A 21,629-nucleotide genomic window follows, 5' to 3' on the forward strand; every position below is an offset into this window, starting at 1 on the left:
AGCTACAGATATGATTTGCAGGACTATAGGAGACGACAAATAGCTCTCTCAAACGCTTCAAACGGTTTTCCGATACGTATCCCGGTTCCCGAACGGCAAGGAGTTTGTTCGGGCTGCTTTTTCCATTATAACTGACTGAGCTGTCTCACAAAGATAGAAATCTGTGTCTGCCTCACACACATGACAGTTGACCTCTTTAGAACTACAATTCTTGAAGGTTAGAACTACAACATGGCGGAACACTCAGTGCCTACAAAAGAGGTCAGAGCTGATTGTCAGAACTACAACATGGCGGAACTGTCAGTTACTACTGAGGAGGAATGAGCTGGCCTTTAGAATTACATTGTGTTTGGGCTTTTTATAACTGATTTTAACCAACCATTGTTACACACAGTATTTCTGTGGAAATTTTAAATTAAGCTGAATGAAAATTTCAAAATAAAACCTTGAATATTTCTCTCAGGCCTGTCAGAAAAACTAACTTCTTCAAGCATTTAGAATTAAGTCTCTCCTTGTGTGTCACACTGACATGACAGTTGACCTCCTCTTTAGAACTACAATTTCTGAAGGTTAGAACTACAACATGGCGGAACACTCAGTGCCTACAGAAGAGGTCATAGGTGAATATAAAAACTACAACATGGTGGAACTGTCAGTTACTACTGAGGGGGACTGAGCTGCTCTTTAGAACTCCAATTACTGCAGGTTAGAACTACAACATGGCGGAACACTCAGTGCCTACAAAAGAGTCAGAGCTGATTGTCAGAACTACAACATGGCGGAACTGTCAGTTACTACTGATTAGTAATCAGCTGGCCATGACAAGTACTTGGTTTTTGGGAATTTTAGAACTGATTTCAAAACTCCATAGTTACACATGGGATTAGTGTTACCATTAAAATTAAGCTTAATGTAAATTTCAAAATAAAAGCCTTGACAATTTTTCCATCAAGTAATTGCTCTTTTGACCACTATATAACTGATTTAACCCAATCAGTGTTAAACATGGGATGAGATTGGCCATTTAAAATTAATCTCAATGAAATTTCAAAATAAAAGCCTTAAGATTCCTTTCTGGCTCATGCCTATTTTAGGCAAAATGACTGCCTCAAACTGGTAGAATTAAGTCTCCCCCTGTCTGACTCACAGCTGACAGAGGATCCATTACTATGGCAACGGAACACAAAGGGGCCAGCTGATTAGGACTACAAAAATGCATCACTGTAGTTCTAACATGGCAGAACTCAGAGAAAAAAGCTGGACTTTAAAGCTGCTTGTGTTTTGGGCCTTTTATAACTATTTTTAACCAACCATTGTTACACATGGAATTAGAGTGGAAATTTTAAATTAAGCTTTAAAAAAAATTCAAAATAAAAGCCTTGAGAATTTTTAGATTAAATAAGTGCTCTTTTGACCATTATATGTCTGATTTAACCAAATCACTGTTATACTTGGGATTACATTGACCATTTAAAATTAAACATTCTGAACATTTCAAAATAAAAGCCTTAAGATTCGGCCGTGGCTAATGCAGCGCCGCAGGCGCTGCAATGATATTAGCTTGCATTATCTTTTCCTCTCAAGTTAGGGCACTGTCTTGCGCAGCAAGACAGTGCATTAGCATTACAAACATTAGCATTTCTCTGTTTCCCACCAGTGCACTGCCTATGGCAGTGCAATAAGATTATCCTGCATGATCTTTTCCACTCAGGTTAGGGCTCTGCCTTGCACAGCAAGGCAGAGCATTAGCATTAGCCTTTTACCTTGCATGAGGTATTAGCTATTTCCCTTACTTATTACCCATATTTAGTATACTGAATGCAGTAAGTCATGCTTGTGACTCTCCACATTGTATTGATGACATTGCAACTTTCTTTAGCATGGATGCTAATGTTTAGCATCAGAACGCTGGGTCCAAAGCGACGGGCACACTTTGGCAGGCCCCGGTTAAATTTCTTCAGGAATTTTCTAGTTCAGTACTGGAATTACACCCAAGTTAAATTAGTTTAATCAAAGGACGTCATGAATATGTGAGCGTGTGCTGAGTTTTATAAAATACTTTGTTCATTCAAGTTTCCCCTGCAATTATTCCTTTGGCTTGTTTGGGTTTTTTCCTTGCCGATCAGCCTCATTCTTTGTCCTCTTAGGTTTAAGACGTTTCCTCGTCTTTTACTCAGCATGTGACCAACCTGCTCACAACAACGTTCGTGTTATAACTCATGTCCCGTCTGCAAACACTCTATGGGTTTGAGACGTGCGTTTGTCTAACCACAGTTGTATCTTTTTTACTGTGCAAGAGTTTAAACTTTAGGAACTTCCTAAAAGGATTGTTTGGAAGTGCAATATTACCTCTGAAGAGGCTTCCAAATGATATTTCTACAGATATTTTGACGTTTTTTATTGACTTTATTATGATTCTGTTACAAGACTTTCAAGACGCTCACCACAAACCCACAGTAAAGAAACACGTCGGGGCATTTTTAAAATAATGAGAGATAAAGTGGAGAAAAGGTATTGGAGGAAATTTGTGTAAGAGGAAATGTATAGCTAGTTAGAAAAATTACAATACTGCTGTAAAGAAAGAGATTTGTGTTTTTCTGTGCTACTTTAAAACAATAAAATTATCAAAGGACTCAGTTCAGACAAAACTATTTCTGTGAAATACAGAGTTTGACTGCAGCTTAACATCAAAGTGGAGATGTAGATCTATAAATCCTTCTCTACAGCATTGCACAATTTCTGAAAACGTTCTTCAGGTTTCCAATAAAAGATCGGACTGACATTGCTCATTGTTTTGGTTTTCCATCTCTGCCATCAAATCCTCTTCTGATGAGAAGTCCTATTGATACCTCAATAGTGACAGATTTCTATGTTCCCAGTTTTAGTTTTAGACAGACTTGTCTTAATCGGTGAAATCATTTCCTCACTGATAAACAGATATCTAGTTTAGGTCGACTCAGACCACAAACACCTGGATCTGAACAAACCTGTGAAGTGATGTCAGTAACGTGTTACTGTCGTCGGTCGGACCACTTTTTGTCAGTGACTAATAATCTAACATGTTGCTATTTCAAATCCAGTAGTCAGACTACAGTTACTTATCGAAATCACTTCTTTTAATGCAGTTTTGTTTATAACATCTTAGTTACTGTTGTTTATTTGGTTCCAGTGTTAAATGTTATTTTGAAATTAAAGTTTTTTCTTAATTTTGAGGGGGCGCACGCACATTATTGTGCATTATTATTATTATTTTAGTGAAAAATGGCCTCCAGACTGCAATGCTATTATTTCATCACCCCAATTTCTGGGACAGTTTATCGTCCAGCAGGATTTCTTGTTGTGACAGGCCTGGAAACGACTAACCGATCGGCTTTTCTTTTTTCGTCCCCTGCGGTGCTGACACTCTTCCAGGTCAGCTGATGGGAATGAATGAGATCACAGAGAAGCTAACTCTAGACGCCAAGTGTCGGAACGAGCACGCCATCGTCCAGAGAGTGACCACGGCCGCCAACCTCAGCCGCGTTCCCTGCGGCTCAGACAAAGAGTGCAGGTAGGGGGATCGGCGCCTCATTGTGCAGTAAGTCGTTCAAATGAGACGCATAATCAGCTTTCAATCTCAGGATATAGTCAATAGTAACAGCATCTTTGTCCAGACCGCAGAATATAATAACAGTAATGACAGTTTGAGTGTTGAATTAACTTTTTAATGAGGCTTCAAACTTCAAATCGCTAATAGTCGTGCTCTGTACTCTTCACAATCGAAAGCTGACATGGCTGCAGATTAGGAGGGTTGAATTTCCAAATAATTTGAAAAGAAATCTGTGGCAAATGATATTCAGTTGGCTGCATTCTCCGCTTTAGCCATTAGATGTCACTACATCCTTGAATTAGTATGTCTTCAAGCAAGCCATACTAACAGATGTGAATACACTTTAAGATTCTCCCTCTGTTTATTGCCTTTACGGCTGAGTAAGCAAAGAACCGTCTCAAGTTTTGTAAGTTGAGGAGTTAGCCCGGACCGACTCGGCTGTTCTGTTGAGTCTTTAGCATATCGATATCTATTTTAATTTTTAAAAAATGCAGTTGTATTGGAGAAGTTCGATTCAGAAAAAAAATGGTTCCATATTGTTATAGTGCTGTTTATTTTCATGTCCATACTTGAAATCTATAAAAGAAGCAAACAAACAGACTATGACCATCAATACATGTTCTTGTTCAATAACGACAACAAAGTTCAAGTAAAGTATGTTTTTAGAGAGCTAATAGACCAGCACCCCAACCCAATTTAAAAGAGCTCAGTGGTAGCTAATCTGTAATTAGCCACAGCAGCAGCTGTGATAAAAAAATGAAAGGAAATGATAGGAATTGTTACTACAGTGGTGACTGGTGTGCATTAACAGTTTTTGCTAACAACTGTTGCTACAATGCTGTCTGCTTGCTAGCTCAGCTGTTTCTGTTGAGCTGATGGTACAAGAAAGGTCACTTCCAATACAGCTGATAATAGTAGAAAACCAACAATACAGAAATACAAAGAAAATTGGGCCTGATCAGATTCTAAATAAAATAAAATGTTTAATCCGTCACTCAAAGCAATCACTGGAGGCATGTTTCACAGTTTTTAAAGATTTTTAGCACTTTTTATCTATATTTATGAACCTATTTTTGACTTTATTTCTTTTTAACTCTTATTGCAAAATAAGACATGAAATCTATTTATACATTTTAATCTTGTTGCAGAAGAAGACGTTAATCAACATCCATTCATTTTTGCTTGTGTTTTTAACGCTGGGTTCCACTCGCGTTTTCACTCTTCATAAACTTCTTCACCTTCAACGCATACACTCTTCTGCGAAAGGATGCTGTTCACTCCGTCCGTTCCCATGTTTCCTCTGAGGAGGAACACATCCGTTTGCTAATCATCACTACTTTTTTTTTATTTTTTTGTCATTGTTGACAAAAAGGCGAACTGATTTTTGTAGAAATCACGCTCTGGTCGTCCCCTAAGACATGCAATCAGTCTGTAAGATGTTAGCTGCTGCAACGCAGCGCAAACTCAGAAAATCAATGCGGTTGATGATGGAAATACTAATTGTTTTGGAAGACAAGGGAAAAGACCTGATAGTGAATCATTCATGTCTCGATTTGAACCACAGGTTATGGGTTGAATTCCCAGTTGGGGTCCTTCTCTTTCCTGAGAACTGGAACTGAGAAACACTGAAAGATCAGTTTTGGGTTTTTTTGCCTCCATCTTGAGAATTTATCTAATTTTTGCATCTGAGTCGACATCCTGGTAACCGACGTCCATCTCACTCTCGTTCTTTGTTTTCAACCTTACTTCTGCTCTGTTTTTTGCTGCTTTGACCTCAGTCCTCCTGTTCCTCCTCCTGAACATCCTGCCCACAGGTTTGCGGGCAGAACGGTGACCAGCGGCAGCCTGGTGCTGGTCACTGTGACGACCAGAGAGGAGGGCGCCGCCCAGCTGACGATCAACTGTGAGAAAATGGTGATCGGCACCATGCTGGTTAAGGACATCCTGCTGGCCCTGACGCAGTGACGACAAGCGGACGCCCGGCTCCACTTGTGCCCCCCTCACTCCAGCCACCCCGCGGATTTTGTTTAGGACTGCGTTCTCCAACAAGCCACGTTGACAGGAAGCTTCCAGAGTGTGAAAAGATAATGAGCCATGCATCTGAAGAGTGACAGAGAAGACATCGAATTGTAGCATAATCATCTTTTAGCTGCTCACTAAACCACTTACTGGTTTCCAGTTTAAGTATGGAAGCAAAATGGACGTAAATGTTTGGAGGTTCTCTGCTCATTGTCCACATTAAAAGTTTTGTTTCAGGTGAAATTAAAAAACACAAAATGCTACCAAACCGAAGATTTTTGTGGTGTGACCAGATAAACCGGGCATCCAGAGACAAGTAGAAACTGAATTTAGAGGCCCAGCTCGCATGGGTCCGGTTCTGATTTCTGTTCTACAACAGTGAAGCAGTTTTCATGTTGCTTTTTCATCCATTCACTCTTCAGTCCTGACTTTGTTTCCGTTAATCCTCGGTTTTTAAGCTGGTGAAGTTAGTGACCGAGAGGAAAAGCTAAAGCTGTTCGATCTTTAACATGGGACCGCTTTAGCCGTGCTCTGGAAATTGATTTGAATTTCTTCCACATTAATATCTACTGTGGCTACGCAGCTGTCACAGTTTAGCTAGATCCAAAAACGCACTAGAACTAAATTACTTTTATCTGTTTGAAGAAAAAAAACAAACCCTGTCATGCCAGTATGAAATCAGAACACTGGTCAATTATAACTAGATAGACATACAAGCATTGTCGTGGTGTCAAAGTGGATTTGTAAAACTCATTAATCGACTTAACCGCTAAGTCGGGATATTTAAAGGAAATCTCAAATTTGTTGCTTACCTAAAAATACTGCAATCAATTCATGTCAAGGTAGCATTTTGTTCAAAACTGTTTGGGTTTAAGGAAAACATTTTGAAATTTGCATTTAAAAGTCATTTGCAAGGACCTTTTTTTGTTTGTTTGTCTAAATCACATTCAAGTCAGAGGTTCATGCGGCTTATTTTTGTGAAACTTGAGAGCTCCATGGAAAATGTTCATTTGTCTTTTTTGCCCTCGGAGACAAAGTCAGGAGCAGAGGCAGCACATCATGTCAGATGCAGCCAGTCGTGGAGAGAGTACATGTTCGCAAACCTTTTGTTTCGGTTGCCATTAATCCTAAAACCATCCGATGATCGCGTCAGAGTCACAACGAGGAATGTAGAGGTAATGAAATATCCCCCAACCAAAAGGAGGCGGTTTTCGCAGAAAACAGCAAATTCACACCTGGTCGTTCCTTTCATCTCCAATGGCTTTCACATAGACAAAGTATGGTTTATCATGCCCTGTGTGTGGTTGTGAATTGTAATCTTGAGGTATTGCAAGTTTATTTATTGTACAAATAAAAAGATTAAAGCTTACCCGTCTTCTCTCTTGTATCGTGTTTTATACCGTAGCCCGGAAACTTGTTTTCAAGTTTTTGTGTAAAAGGAAAAAGAAAAGGTAAATTCAGCAGCAGGAGCCTCTGGGCACAACTAGACATTAAACCTATACGCATATTTTGTTTTCAGACTGGCTGGGGGGTGAGGGTGGGCAAAATCCTATTTATAGTTTTCCAGAGACTAGAAACAAAAACACGCACAAATTGGAAGCGTTTTTTTTTTTTTTTTTTTGTACTGTTGTAAGCATTAAACAATCAACCATATAAGCGGAGACACATTGTTGATGTTGTCATTATAAAATAACTTGCAATTAAGTTTTGGCAAAGATCAATATGATGTTCACAGGTATTGGAGCGCTGTTGTTGTTAGGAACTAAAATAGTTACTTTTAATGCAACTTAGTCTCTAAATCAAGTAGTCAGTAATCTAACTAAGTTACTTTTTCAAGAGTAATCAGTAATCCGATTAGTTACTTTTCCAAAGTAACTTTGCCATCACTGATAGTGAAACACTTTAGCGCAACTCTTTAGTTCATTCATTCGTCCCGCTTCCCGTTGCTGCTCCGGTTTAAAGGGAAACACTGTTTATGATACAGGGACATAAATCGTGTGAATTCAGACAAAGTCGCTCGTTTGATTCACACGTCAGGAGGGAGACACAGAGACCTCGCCGCTCTCTTCGCTCTCCGAGCCGCTGGCCGAGTCCGACTCTGGAAAGGAACAGAAGATGTTTGCTCTGAGGGAAAGTATTTTATCAAAACATTTTTGCAGATGTGGAACACAGATTTCTTCTGTTATTTTGTTTGACTTATTGCTCCAAGCACATATTTAGGGACAAGTCGTCCATAATTACGATCAGTCACTTTGTGTCTCTAACATTTAGTCGGATTGAACGAGCTGAAGTCGAGCTGCTTAAACGTTTTTAGTGACATCAGAACAATTTGTAGAAGCAACTGAAGCCTTTAGTTTGCTTTCAGTCCAGGAGAGAGACGTCTTGCGTCAACTCATCAGCTCAAACCAACCAGATGTTTTATGTTGTTATCCGTTTATCTTCATATGCAAAACTTTGATAATCAGTTTGGTTATGTTTTCAGAGAAGCACTACAAATGTATTGGTTTCTCTTAACAAATGAATAAAATATTTGATTAAATCCATCTTTAAAAAAAAAAGAGGTGCTCACTTCATTAATGTTAAGTTATGTAAAAAAAAGTCAATACTTCAGTTACGATGTCAAAAAAGCCGCGTCTCGGTGAAGTGTTTATGTTTCCTGAACTTTATTGTCATTTTGAAGACATCACTAAATAAGAGTTTGACATTTCCTCCCGTTATTGTGGCAAAGCAATAATAGAAAATGATTTCTGTTAGAGAGGTTTGGTCTGATTTAACTTCAGACAGGGAAGGAAAAAAAAGGTGCAGGTGTATTTTTATTCTGCGTCTGTAAACTTCTGTCTTGAACAGCGAAGGCATCAACAGCTCGTTTTACATTGTTTTGTAACCTCTGACCTGTCTGTGCTCCCTGCACAGACTTTAGCTCAGCAATGTCCTCGACTCACAGCAGATCCCAAACGTCCGTTTTGATAAAAGGCGTCACGACGCCACGCTGAGGTTAAAGGTTACCGCTGTCAGCAGACTCGGTCGGGCCGGACTCGCCCTCTGAGTCGGAGTAGAACGGCTTCTCAACTTTCTTCTCCTTCCTCTTCTCCCGGCTGCTGCATTTGGTCCATTCGGGCACCTGGCGGACAGAAACGGAGCCCGGTGAGTTTTTATTTCAGCCACAGTGGACGGAACAAAAAATAAATAAATGATAATAATAATAAAAGAAATAACCCTCAGCAAAAAAAAGCACAGACGTGGCAGAGGAGCATGGCCATGAATGCCTCTGCCTGGGCGTGATGCAGCCAAATGAAGCCATCCATCGCTGCTGCTGATCTGCTTTTACACAGTGGGGCCCCCGAGGGAGGGGCCTGGGGGGCCATGGCCCCCTTTTGAAAAATGCTGGCCCCCTCCCTCTAGAGAATCATGTTCAGCTTGTAAAAAGGTACATAGAGTCGTCTTTTTTCAACAAGACAGCAAATAAATTAATCAAATTAATAGGTTGGTCTGGCCACCACTGTGCAAATTTCTGAGGCTGCTGCTGCTTTTACTACGACTGAGTATTATGGCCATAGTTAGAAAAATTAAAAATATAAGCATGAGAATAAAGTCATAATAAAACGACGATGAAATAGTTCTGAAAAATATAATGAGAATAAAGTCACAGCAGATCTATTCTCGTAATACTATGACGTTATTCTCGTAGTATTATAGCTTCATTCTCGTACTTTTATATATTTCATTTTCCTAGCGTGGCCTTAGGAAAATGATACCTGTACAAAGTAGTTAGCTTGGACGTATTTTACGTCTTCCTGCGAGAAAAAAAAAAAAGAAAGAAAGAAATGAATTCAATCCGGATGCTTCTTTATGCCAAATGAGACGAGCACCAGGTGATGCCTTCATGACCAAGTTGCATAAATGGCTTTCTTTCAATACAGGGAGCGTTTTCATTATCAGAAGTGATGTCTTTCAGGACTTACCCTCCTACCCTTTCTGTTTTTCTTCCCAGAGAAAGCAATCTGCTCTCTCCCTGTCCGCGCTCATTGACCGGAGATCTTCGGTAATGACCGCGGACATCTCCTGGTTTCAAAATCACTCCTTCTAACGCGTCTCGACATGCCTGACGAGCCGGGGTTCTGTTCATCTGTGCTACCCGTAAATCCGTCCTACCTCGTGGTCATGCGAAATCTGCTTACTCAGCAGATTTCCTTGACATACGTCCCACCTGTGGGAAGTTTTGTTTCATGAGTTTTTGTTTCGTCGAAGACGACAGTCAGCTTTATTTCATTAATTTCACACCTGGCTTTCATTGAGCTGCTGTTTTGCTTCATGTTTCCACTTCACATGACAGGCAGCTTAGAAATGGCTTTAGTTACTACTGTAAACAAGTCATGGTTTGGCGGTTAATCAGGACAAAATACGTTGTTTGTGGGCTATTTTGTCCCTATATTTTAAAAATATTTTAGTTTAATTACACTCTTTTTTTATTATCAAACTTCGCTAAGTAGATGTCAGCAATACTCTGTGGGATTCAAGCTGTGTGATAGCCAAGTAATGTTAGTGTATATTGATCATCTCCGACCTTTCATCGACACAATGACCTGCGCAATTCAGTGGACACACTGTGGCTTCGTTGGACAGTCTGTCATACGATGAATCGGTGATCTGAGTCGGTCTGTGTTTAATTCAATTCCAGCAAAAACGTGTTTTCCTCGTCTGATACTGTTTTATGTTTAACAACACCTTTGTATTGGAGATATGTTTTTAAAGGTAAGGATATTCAGTTAGAAACAGAAATTGCTTTAAAGGTGAAGTTACTCTTAAAGTGTGGCTGCCTGAATCATGCTGTAGCCTGAACCTCTGCAGTAAACATGTAGTAAACGTGTCCTCCTCTCCATATGACCCCTCATAGAGAAGCCTTTTCAGACAGTGGGTAAGTTGGCTTTGACAGGTTTGTTGTTCCCAGCTGTCTGTGTGTCCGCCTGCTTTACAGCAAACCTCTGAACTCCCACTTCCCCACCATCGGCCCCCCCTCCCTGAGACGTGACCCCTGACCCCTTCCTGCCTTGGTAGTCGCACCGCAGCTGCATCTCCAGGTCTGGAGCTGCTGACCTGCTGATCACAGGAATGACTGGAAATGCTCATCCACTGATCATGATTCAGTTCTGTTTGAGCACAAAGCGAATGACAAAAAATACTCTGAATCCACCGATCAAAGCTGTGCTGTTGTTGGTCTGAGCTGTTTCTGTGCAGAGAAACTGATTTAGTTTCGGCTCGGTTTGGCTTTTTACTTAAGTGTTTGTAGTTTACATTTGAGAAGCAGCTTGGAAATGTATTGGAAGCTGAGAGGTCTACCATCAATCCCCTTCGGTGTTCAGTGGGAAGCATCGCTGCATTCCAGTTTGTACCGTTTGTTTGTTATTCCTGGTTACTGAGCACAACTAAAATCCTAATCTGCAGCGGGATTTAAAGGTAGTCATGCAGAAACCACGTTGCTGGGCTGTAAATACAGTATGTGTGCTGCATGTAATACTGCATGTCCAAATTTGGCTGACATCTAGAACTCTTTACATATATATTTATATATTCTGGTCGTACGTTATTTCAGTGCTTTTCTTTCTCAATGGTGAGATGTTAGAAATGACTAAACCTCTCACAATAAGTAACACATCAATTGATAAGTGTTAAATCAGTCGTTGAAGAAAAGTCACTTAATATTGTTGAAAAAACGCTGTAAACATTTGATACCTGTACAAAGTAGTTAGCTTGCACTACCTGATGCTTTTACCTGTTTTCTGTCCATCTTAAGTCCAGAGCAGACTAGCTTTTTTGTTGTTGTTGCTTTTGCCACCACTAGATGATCAATATATAACAAACCTGATTGTCTTTGCTGGTGCAAAATAATATTAGGGTTACTGTGGAGAAAAACAAAACATATTTTAGAGTGTAATTTTAGAATTTTCAAAAAATCGTCAGAATTTTTCAGCCTTTTTTCAAACAGATGATGAAAAATCATTTGATGCAGTAATTTTATTTAGAAGCACACTTCCATGAATGGCCAGCAGATGGCGGTGCTCTAGGACTGGTTGCTCATCAACTCCCATAGAAAAATAATGTTTTTCCAATGGTATCATTGAAATCAGCAGTGATGTCATAACTCTATGACACCACAAAGAAATCTCTCTCTTGAATTCAGCTCACTGACAGAGTTTTGTCAGACCTGTTCCACATTTCGATTGCAGCAGATCACTCTACAAAACACGTTCGAAAGTCACTGAGACAAGCGGGATATCGATTGCAGATATCGCACGCTTTTTACAGCAAGAATACCGACATGAAGCACCAACAAATTGCATGTCAACATGAAGCTTTTCCATCTAAGCTTTCATGGGTCGACATAGTGGACCTCAACGTCCAGGTCGACTACAAAGCCGTCGTTTTTCCTTTTGAGGACGACAGCGACAGCCCCTTTGAGCCGGAAGGTGTACCATCAGAGAACCAGGGGGAATCAAGTCCTTCCGGCGACTTTGAGAATACAACATCTTCAGAAGTCGAGCAGAAAACAACTCAGTCTGCTGGCTTCCAGATCACCCCCTCAGTGGAAGTCGAGGACGAGACAAACCAACACGTCTTCGATCTCTCAAAGCAGGTGGATGATCTTAAAAAAGAGTTACAGAGCAAGATCTTTGATCTCCATGAGGAACGAGAACAAAGGATTGCCTATCAGGCTCAAGTCCAATCCCAGCAGGACGAAATTCAAAGACTGCAAAACCTGTTACAGAAAGAACGTCACCAGCAAGTCAAACAAGATCGTGACAGAAAGGTGCCGGAGACGACAGGTAGCTCAAGGGCTTCTTGCTCGACCAAAGTGACAGCTGACAAGGACCTTCTTCGACAGCTCGATTACTTCAAGTGGGAGGCTGTAAAACATGCCTCCCACAATAAAGGCCTCATTGAAGTAATGGTCGAAGAGTACAGAGTGAGGCTGAAATATGAGGAACAGCTCAAACATCACGCAGAGCAAGCTTCTAAATTTGTAGAACAAGAGGCAACAGTGAAGTCTTTGCAAGATCAGGTTGCAGACCTGAAGCTCAAGTTAAAACTTGCTATGGAAACTAACCATCCTGAAGTCTCCACCCGACCAGAGACCCCCCTGCAAACAGAGGAGTCCAGGGACAGGCAGACCTTGAACCAACCGGAGGTCTCCATCCATAGCCGGCTCAGCCTTTGCACCGACCCACATCCAGGTTGCAAAGAGAGGAGACCACGCAAACCCAGACCTCCACACAAACCTGGAGGTCCGAGGACAGACAGACGACCATGCAACCAACCTCCACCTCCACCGGTTGCATGGAGGGCCTTCGAGTTGGCATTGGCAGGAAGGGCAAGCTAATCCCGGCTCGGCCTTTGCGGCGACCCACACTAGGGTACTAACCTCGGTCACAATACAAACCCAGGTTAGGCTAAAACTCTGCATTAATTAATTGATTAATTGGTCTTTCTAAATTGTCCTAAGATGTCCTAAGACATTAGACTACTAGTCTAATGCAGCTATGTAATTGGCAGAAATATAACCTAACATTATATAAACACTGTTCAGGTAAAATCACTCAGTCAGGTTTATTCATGCATTGTGCACAATGCAGAGAGCTCATAAGACGATCAATAATCAAGCCAGTCTGGATGCAAAGCTCACAAAACTCTCCCAGGCAGAGACTAACACCTAAGTTTTATGCAAGAATAAGGAATCAAAATCCCTCGACTGAACATCCGAGGACTATTTGGGTTAAATGTACGAGATTGGATGGTTGCACGGGAACCAGGCCGACTCGCACCTTGATTTGATTCCTTATCCTTGCATGAAACTTTGTTGTTTGTCTTTGCCTGGGAGAGTTTTGTGAGCTTTGCATCCAGACTGGCTTGATTATTGATCGTCTTATGAGCTCTCTACATTGTGCACAATGCATGAATTAACCTGACTGAGTGATTTTACTTGAACAGTGCTTGGAAGTATTTTTTTCCCCCACAACAATTCCTATTAACTAAAACTTAATTTGGATCTAACCTCTAAATTACCCAAATGAAATGAGTCCATCATATTAGGACCAGGCTTTGGTCCTAATATGATGGAACTAATGAAGTGTTTCTCACTTCCCCTCCTCAGGTGGATCACCTGCCCTGCATGTTTTAGGGGGCCTGAGGAGAGGAACTGAGAAACACTGACCTAATGTGACACTGGACATATAAAGGTGCGTTCACACCAAATGCGTTTTGAGCATCAGGTGCGTCTGGTTTGCATTCAGTCTATGTGGAGACGCTTTGAGCGTCTAGCGCGGCGCAATTTGAACCGTTTGGAGCGTTTGACACATCCAGCGCATCCAACACTCCACATAGACTTTGAATATAAACCGGCCTGACGCTCAAAACGGGTTTGATGTGAATGGACCAGTAGAATGTTCGGTTCCACTGGCAACAATGACATCAGCAGTGATGACATCACTCTTTGATGCATCAAATGAATCTCTCTCCTGAGTGAAGCACACAGGCTGTTTTTACAGACCCGTTCCTGTTTCAGACTTTTAAGTTCTAAGTTGTGAATCTTCTACATGTTAAAATTATCTGAAAGCAGAATAAATCCAGTACAGATTTACATTCTCAGGTAAGAGAGACTCACCTGGTATGAAGTTCATTTTTCAGTACTGGAATTACACCCAAGTTAAATTAGTTTAATCAAAGGACGTCATGAATATGTGAGCGTGTGCTGAGTTTTATAAAATACTTTGTTCATTCAAGTTTCCCCTGCAATTATTCCTTTGGCTTGTTTGGGTTTTTTCCTTGCCGATCAGCCTCATTCTTTGTCCTCTTAGTTTTCAGACGTTTCCTCGTCTTTTACTCAGCATGTGACACAACCTGCTCACAACAACGTTCGTGTTATAACTCATGTCCCGTCTGCAAACACTCTATGGGTTTGAGACGTGCGTTTGTCTAACCACAGTTGTATCTTTTTTACTGTGCAAGAGTTTAAACTTTAGAAACTTCCTAAAAGGATTGTTAGGAAGTGCAATATTACCTCTGAAGAGGCTTCCAAATGATATTCCTACAGATATTTCTAAGTTTTTTATTGACTTTATTATGATTCTGTTACTTTGTGACATGAACGAGACTTTCAAGACGCTCACCACAAACCCACAGTAAAGAAACACGTCGGGGCGTTTTTAAAATAATGAGAGATAAAGTGGAGAAAAAGTATTGGAGGAAATTTATGTAAGAGGAAATGTATAGCTAGTTAGAAAAATTACAATACAGCTGTAAAAGAAAGAGATTTGTGTTTTTCTGCGCTACTTTAAAACAATGAAATCATCAAAGGACTCAGTTCAGACAAAACTATTTCTGTGAAATACAGAGTTTGACTGCAGCTTAACATCAAAGTGGAGATGTAGATCTATAAATTCTTCTCTACAGCATTGCACAATTTCTGAAAACGTTCTTCAGGTTTCCAATAAAAGATCGGACTGACATTGCTCATTGTTTTGGTTTTCCATCTCTGCCATCAAATCCTCTTCTGATGAGAAGTCCTATTGATACCTCAATAGTTGACAGATTTCTATGTTCCCAGTTTTAGTTTTAGACAGACTTGTCTTAATCGGTGAAATCATTTCCTCACTGATAAACAGATCTCTAGTTTAGGTCGACTCAGACCACAAACACCTGGATCTGAACAAACCTGTGAAGTGATGTCAGTAACGTGTTACTGTCGTCGGTCGGACCACTTTTTGTCAGTGACTAGTAATCTAACATGTTGCTATTTCAAATCCAGTAGTCAGACTACAGTTACTTATCGAAATCACTTCTTTTAATGCAGTTTGTTTATAACATCTTAGTTACTGTTGTTTATTTGGTTCCAGTGTTAAATGTTATTTTGAAATTAAAGTTTTTTCTTAATTTTGAGGGGGCGCACGCACATTAATGTGCATTATTATTATTATTTTAGTGAAAAATGGCCTCCAGACGACAGTGCTATTATTTCATCACCCCAATTTCTGGGACAGTTTATCGTCCAGCAGGATTTCTTGTTGTGACAGGCCTGGAAACGACTAACCGATCGGCTTTATTTTTTTCGTCCCCTGCGGTGCTGACACTCTTCCAGGTCAGCTGATGGGAATGAATGAGATCACAGAGAAGCTAACTCTAGACGCCAAGTGTCGGAACGAGCACGCCATCGTCCAGAGAGTGACCACGGCCGCCAACCTCAGCCGCGTTCCCTGCGGCTCAGACAAAGAGTGCAGGTAGGGGGATCGGCGCCTCATTGTGCAGTAAGTCGTTCAAATGAGACGCATAATCAGCTTTCAAATCTCAGGATATAGTCAATAGTAACAGCATCTTTGTCCAGACCGCAGAATATAATAACAGTAATGACAGTTTGAGTGTTGAATTAACTTTTTAATGAGGCTTCAAACTTCAAATCGCTAATAGTCGTGCTCTGTACTCTTCACAATCGAAAGCTGACATGGCTGCAGATTAGGAGGGTTGAATTTCCAAATAATTTGAAAAGAAATCTGTGGCAAATGATATTCAGTTGGCTGCATTCTCCGCTTTAGCCATTAGATGTCACTACATCCTTGAATTAGTATGTCTTCAAGCAAGCCATACTAACAGATGTGAATACACTTTAAGATTCTCCCTCTGTTTATTGCCTTTACGGCTGAGTAAGCAAAGAACCGTCTCAAGTTTTGTAAGTTGAGGAGTTAGCCCGGACCGACTCGGCTGTTCTGTTGAGTCTTTAGGACATCAATATCTATTTCAATTTTTAAAAAAGTGCAGTTGTATTGGAGAAGTTTGATTCAGAAAAAAATTAGTTCCATATTGTTATAGTGCTGTTTATTTTCATGTCCATACTTGAAATCTATAAAAGAAGCAAAACAAACAGATTATGACCATCAATACATGTTCTTAACAAACAATCTGGACCAATAACAACAACAAAGTTCAAGTAAAGTATGTTTTTAGAGAGCTAATAGACCAGCACCCCAACCCAATTTAAAAGAGCTCAGTGGTAGCTAATCTGTAATTAGCCACAGCAGCAGCTGTGATAAAAAAATGAAAGGAAATGATAGGAATTGTTACTACAGTGGTGACTGGTGTGCATTAACAGTTTTATGCTAACAACTGTTGCTACAATGCTGTCTGCTTGCTAGCTCAGCTGTTTCTGTTGAGCTGATGGTACAAGAAAGGTCACTTCCAATACACCTGATAATAGTAGAAAACCAACAATACAGAAATACAAAGAAAATTGGGCCTGATCAGAAGATTCTAAATAAAATAAAATGTTTAATCCGTCACTCAAAGCAATCACTGGAGGCATGTTTCACAGTTTTTAAAGATTTTTAGCACTTTTTATCTATATTTATGAACCTATTTTTGACTTTATTTCTTTTTAACTCTTATTGCAAAATAAGACATGAAATCTATTTATACATTTTAATCTTGTTGCAGAAGAAGACGTTAAATCAACATCCATTCATTTTTTGCTTGTGTTTTTAACGCTGGGTTCCACTCGCGTTTTCACTCTTCATAAACTTCTTCACCTTCAACGCATACACTCTTCTGCGAAAGGATGCTGTTCACTCCGTCCGTTCCCATGTTTCCTCTGAGGAGGAACACATCCGTTTGCTAATCATCACTACTTTTTTTTATTTTTTTTGTCATTGTTGACAAAAAGGCGAACTGATTTTTGTAGAAATCACGCTCTGGTCGTCCCCTAAGACATGCAATCAGTCTGTAAGATGTTAGCTGCTGCAACGCAGCGCAAACTCAGAAAATCAATGCGGTTGATGATGGAAATACTAATTGTTTTGGAAGACAAGGGAAAAGACCTGATAGTGAATCATTCATGTCTCGATTTGAACCACAGGGTTATGGGTTGAATTCCCAGTTGGGGTCCTTCTCTTTCCTGAGAACTGGAAATGAGAAACACTGAAAGATCAGTTTTGGGGTTTTTTGCCTCCATCTTGAGAATTTATCTAATTTTTGCATCTGAGTCGACATCCTGGTAACCGATGTCCATCTCACTCTCGTTCTTTGTTTTCAACCTTACTTCTGCTCTCTTTTTTGCTGCTTTGACCTCAGTCCTCCTGTTCCTCCTCCTGAACATCCTGCCCACAGGTTTGCGGGCAGAACGGTGACCAGCGGCAGCCTGGTGCTGGTCACTGTGACGACCAGAGAGGAGGGCGCCGCCCAGCTGACGATCAACTGTGAGAAAATGGTGATCGGCACCATGCTGGTTAAGGACATCCTGCTGGCCCTGACGCAGTGACGACAAGCGGACGCCCGGCTCCACTTGTGCCCCCCTCACTCCAGCCACCCCGCGGATTTTGTTTAGGACTGCGTTCTCCAACAAGCCACGTTGGACAGGAAGCTTCCAGAGTGTGAAAAGATAATGAGCCATGCATCTGAAGAGTGACAGAGAAGACATCGAATTGTAGCATAATCATCTTTTAGCTGCTCACTAAACCACTTACTGGTTTCCAGTTTAAGTATGGAAGCAAAATGGACGTAAATGTTTGGAGGTTCTCTGCTCATTGTCCACATTAAAAGTTTTGTTTCAGGTGAAATTAAAAAACACAAAATGCTACCAAAACCGAAGATTTTTGTGGTGTGACCAGATAAACCGGGCATCCAGAGACAAGTAGAAACTGAATTTAGAGGCCCAGCTCGCATGGGTCCGGTTCTGATTTCTGTTCTACAACAGTGAAGCAGTTTTCATGTTGCTTTTTCATCCATTCACTCTTCAGTCCTGACTTTGTTTCCGTTAATCCTCGGTTTTAAGCTGGTGAAGTTAGTGACCGAGAGGAAAAGCTAAAGCTGTTCGATCTTTAACATGGGACCGCTTTAGCCGTGCTCTGGAAATTGATTTGAATTTCTTCCACATTAATATCTACTGTGGCTACGCAGCTGTCACAGTTTAGCTAGATCCAAAAACGCACTAGAACTAAATTACTTTTATCTGTTTGAAGAAAAAAAACAAACCCTGTCATGCCAGTATGAAATCAGAACACTGGTCAATTATAACTAGATAGACATACAAGCATTGTCGTGGTGTCAAAGTGGATTTGTAAAACTCATTAATCGACTTAACCGCTAAGTCGGGATATTTAAAGGAAATCTCAAATTTGTTGCTTACCTAAAAATACTGCAATCAATTCATGTCAAGGTAGCATTTTGTTCAAAACTGTTTGGGTTTAAGGAAAACATTTTGAAATTTGCATTTAAAAGTCATTTGCAAGGACCTTTTTTTTGTTTGTTTGTCTAAATCACATTCAAGTCAGAGGCTCATGCGGCTTATTTTTGTGAAACTTGAGAGGTCCATGAAAAATATTCATTTGTCTTTTTTGCCCTCGGAGACAAAGTCAGGAGCAGAGGCAGCACATCATGTCAGATGCAGCCAGTCGTGGAGAGAGTACATGTTCGCAAACCTTTTGTTTCGGTTGCCATTAATCCTAAAACCATCCGATGATCGCGTCAGAGTCACAACGAGGAATGTAGAGGTAATGAAATATCCCCCAACCAAAAGGAGGCGGTTTTCGCAGAAAACAGCAAATTCACACCTGGTCGTTCCTTTCATCTCCAATGGCTTTCACATAGACAAAGTATGGTTTATCATGCCCTGTGTGTGGTTGTGAATTGTAATCTTGAGGTATTGCAAGTTTATTTATTGTACAAATAAAAAGATTAAAGCTTACCCGTCTTCTCTCTTGTATCGTGTTTTATACCGTAGCCCGGAAACTTGTTTTCAAGTTTTTGTGTAAAAGGAAAAAGAAAAGGTAAATTCAGCAGCAGGAGCCTCTGGGCACAACTAGACATTAAACCTATACGCATATTTTGTTTTCAGACTGGCTGGGGGGTGAGGGTGGGCAAAATCCTATTTATAGTTTTCCAGAGACTAGAAACAAAACACGCAGAAATTGGAAGCGTTTTTTTTTTTTTTTTTTTGTACTGTTGTAAGCATTAAACAATCAACCATATAAGCGGAGACACATTGTTGATGTTGTCATTATAAAATAACTTGCAATTAAGTTTTGGCAAAGATCAATATGATGTTCACAGGTATTGGAGCGCTGTTGTTGTTAGGAACTAAAATAGTTACTTTTAATGCAACTTAGTCTCTAAATCAAGTAGTCAGTAATCTAACTAAGTTACTTTTTCAAGAGTAATCAGTAATCCGATTAGTTACTTTTCCAAAGTAACTTTGCCATCACTGATAGTGAAACACTTTAGCGCAACTCTTTAGTTCATTCATTCGTCCCGCTTCCCGTTGCTGCTCCGGTTTAAAGGAAACGCTGTTTATGATACAGGGACATAAATCGTGTGAATTCAGACAAAGTCGCTCGTTTGATCCACACGTCAGGAGGGAGACACAGAGACCTCGCCGCTCTCTTCGCTCTCCGAGCCGCTGGCCGAGTCCGACTCTGGAAAGGAACAGAAGATGTTTGCTCTGAGGGAAAGTATTTATCAAAACATTTTTGCAGATGTGGAACACAGATTTCTTCTGTTATTTTGTTTGACTTATTGCTCCAAGCACATATTTAGGGACAAGTCGTCCATAATTACGATCAGTCACTTTGTGTCTCTAACATTTAGTCGGATTGAACGAGCTGAAGTCGAGCTGCTTAAACGTTTTTAGTGACATCAGAACAATTTGTAGAAGCAACTGAAGCCTTTAGTTTGCTTTCAGTCCAGGAGAGAGACGTCTTGCGTCAACTCATCAGCTCAAACCAACCAGATGTTTTATGTTGTTATCCGTTTATCTTCATATGCAAAACTTTGATAATCAGTTTGGTTATGTTTTCAGAGAAGCACTACAAATGTATTGGTTTCTCTTAATAAATAAATAAAATATTTGATTAAATCCATCTTTAAAAAAAAAAGAGGTGCTCACTTCATTAATGTTAAGTTATGTAAAAAAAGTCAATACTTCAGTTACGATGTCAAAAAAGCCGCGTCTCGGTGAAGTGTTTATGTTTCCTGAACTTTATTGTCATTTTGAAGACATCACTAAATAAGAGTTTGACATTTCCTCCCGTTATTGTGGCAAAGCAATAATAGAAAATGATTTCTGTTTAGAGAGGTTTGGTCTGATTTAACTTCAGACAGGGAAGGAAAATAAGGTGCAGGTGTATTTTTATTCTGCATCTGTAAACTTCTGTCTTGAACAGCGAAGGCATCAACAGCTCGTTTTACATTGTTTTGTAACCTCTGACCTGTCTGTGCTCCCTGCACAGACTTTAGCTCAGCAATGTCCTCGACTCACAGCAGATCCACCAACGTCCGTTTTGATAAAAGGCGTCACGACGCCACGCTGAGGTTAAAGGTTACCGCTGTCAGCAGACTCGGTCGGGCCGGACTCGCCCTCTGAGTCGGAGTAGAACGGCTTCTCAACTTTCTTCTCCTTCCTCTTCTCCCGGCTGCTGCATTTGGTCCATTCGGGCACCTGGCGGACAGAAACGGAGCCCGGTGAGTTTTTATTTCAGCCACAGTGGACGGGAACAAAAAATAAATAAATAATAATAATAATAAAAGAAATAACCCTCAGCAAAGAAAAAGCACAGACGTGGGCAGAGGAGCATGGCCATGAATGCCTCTGCCTGGGCGTGATGCAGCCAAATGAAGCCATCCATCGCTGCTGCTGATCTGCTTTTACACAGTGGGGCCCCCGAGGGAGGGGCCTGGGGGGCCATGGCCCCCTTTTGAAAAATGCTGGCCCCCTCCCTCTAGAGAATCATGTTCAGCTTGTAAAAAGGTACATAGAGTCATCTTTTTTCAAAAAGACAGCAAATAAATTAATCAAATTAATAGGTTGGTCTGGCCACCTGTGCAAATTTCTGAGGCTGCTGCTGCTTTTACTACGACTGAGTATTATGGCCATAGTTAGAAAAATTTAAAATATAAGCATGAGAATAAAGTCATAATAAAACGACGATGAAATAGTTCTGAAAAATATAATGAGAATAAAGTCACAGCAGATCTATTCTCGTAATACTAT

At 40.5% G+C, this 21,629-nt stretch overlaps 3 protein-coding genes across 6 annotated transcripts; 2 read left to right on the forward strand and 1 right to left on the reverse strand.

Annotated features, from left to right (window-relative positions):
* The first annotated feature begins 3,015 nt into the window (after positions 1-3,015).
* On the forward strand, positions 3,016-5,640 carry LOC129365969 (AP-3 complex subunit beta-2-like). Of its 2 annotated transcripts, none has more exons than XM_055039537.1 (2): positions 3,016-3,550; positions 5,368-5,640. In XM_055039537.1, the coding sequence occupies exons 1-2, from the start codon at positions 3,420-3,422 to the stop codon at positions 5,552-5,554; spliced, it is 318 nt and encodes a 105-aa protein (XP_054895512.1). In that variant the 5' UTR covers positions 3,016-3,419; the 3' UTR covers positions 5,555-5,640. The 2 variants fall into 2 exon arrangements, with proteins under 2 accessions (XP_054895512.1, XP_054895521.1); XM_055039546.1 differs by having other exon boundaries at positions 3,028-3,550; positions 5,404-5,640.
* Positions 5,641-11,826: 6,186 nt separating this feature from the next.
* On the forward strand, positions 11,827-19,328 carry LOC129356646 (AP-3 complex subunit beta-2-like). Of its 3 annotated transcripts, none has more exons than XR_008605783.1 (3): positions 11,827-13,047; positions 15,738-15,876; positions 17,717-17,864. XR_008605783.1 is itself a non-coding variant. In XM_055027586.1 (3 exons), exons 2-3 carry the CDS (start codon positions 15,746-15,748, stop codon positions 17,901-17,903), a joined length of 318 nt encoding a protein of 105 aa, XP_054883561.1. In that variant the 5' UTR covers positions 11,844-13,047; positions 15,738-15,745; the 3' UTR covers positions 17,904-19,328. The 3 variants fall into 3 exon arrangements, 2 of the variants coding, with proteins under 2 accessions (XP_054883561.1, XP_054884309.1); XM_055027586.1 differs by having other exon boundaries at positions 11,844-13,047; positions 17,717-19,328; XM_055028334.1 differs by having other exon boundaries at positions 11,857-13,047; positions 17,753-19,328.
* Positions 19,329-19,990: 662 nt separating this feature from the next.
* Positions 19,991-21,386, reverse strand: LOC129365803 (AP-3 complex subunit beta-2-like). Its single transcript, XM_055039294.1, has 3 exons — positions 21,174-21,386; positions 20,963-21,077; positions 19,991-20,055 (listed from the first exon to the last, which is right to left on the reverse strand). Exons 1-3 carry the CDS (start codon positions 21,258-21,260, stop codon positions 19,991-19,993), a joined length of 267 nt encoding a protein of 88 aa, XP_054895269.1. The 5' UTR covers positions 21,261-21,386.
* Between the last annotated feature and the right edge of the window lie 243 nt (positions 21,387-21,629).

Source organism: Poeciliopsis prolifica, unplaced genomic scaffold, assembly GCF_027474105.1.
Source record: "Poeciliopsis prolifica strain line A6 unplaced genomic scaffold, Auburn_PproV2 SCAFFOLD001, whole genome shotgun sequence".
NCBI lineage: Eukaryota > Metazoa > Chordata > Actinopteri > Cyprinodontiformes > Poeciliidae > Poeciliopsis > Poeciliopsis prolifica.

Excerpts from the sequence above, each read along its gene's own strand:
- LOC129365803 (XM_055039294.1), bottom strand. The coding sequence starts at position 21,260 with ATGGCTTCATTTGGCTGCATCACGCCCAGGCAGAGGCATTCATGGCCA. Across the intron at positions 21,078-21,173 it reads GTGCTTTTTCTTTGCTGAGG|GTGCCCGAATGGACCAAATG; the intron begins GTTATTTCTTTT and ends TCTGTCCGCCAG. Across the intron at positions 20,056-20,962 it reads GACCGAGTCTGCTGACAGCG|AGTCGGACTCGGCCAGCGGC; the intron begins GTAACCTTTAAC and ends GTTCCTTTCCAG.
- LOC129365969 (XM_055039537.1), top strand. The coding sequence starts at position 3,420 with ATGGGAATGAATGAGATCACAGAGAAGCTAACTCTAGACGCCAAGTGT. Across the intron at positions 3,551-5,367 it reads GGCTCAGACAAAGAGTGCAG|TCCTCCTGTTCCTCCTCCTG; the intron begins GTAGGGGGATCG and ends CTTTGACCTCAG.
- LOC129356646 (XM_055027586.1), top strand. The coding sequence starts at position 15,746 with ATGGGAATGAATGAGATCACAGAGAAGCTAACTCTAGACGCCAAGTGT. Across the intron at positions 15,877-17,716 it reads GGCTCAGACAAAGAGTGCAG|TCCTCCTGTTCCTCCTCCTG; the intron begins GTAGGGGGATCG and ends CTTTGACCTCAG.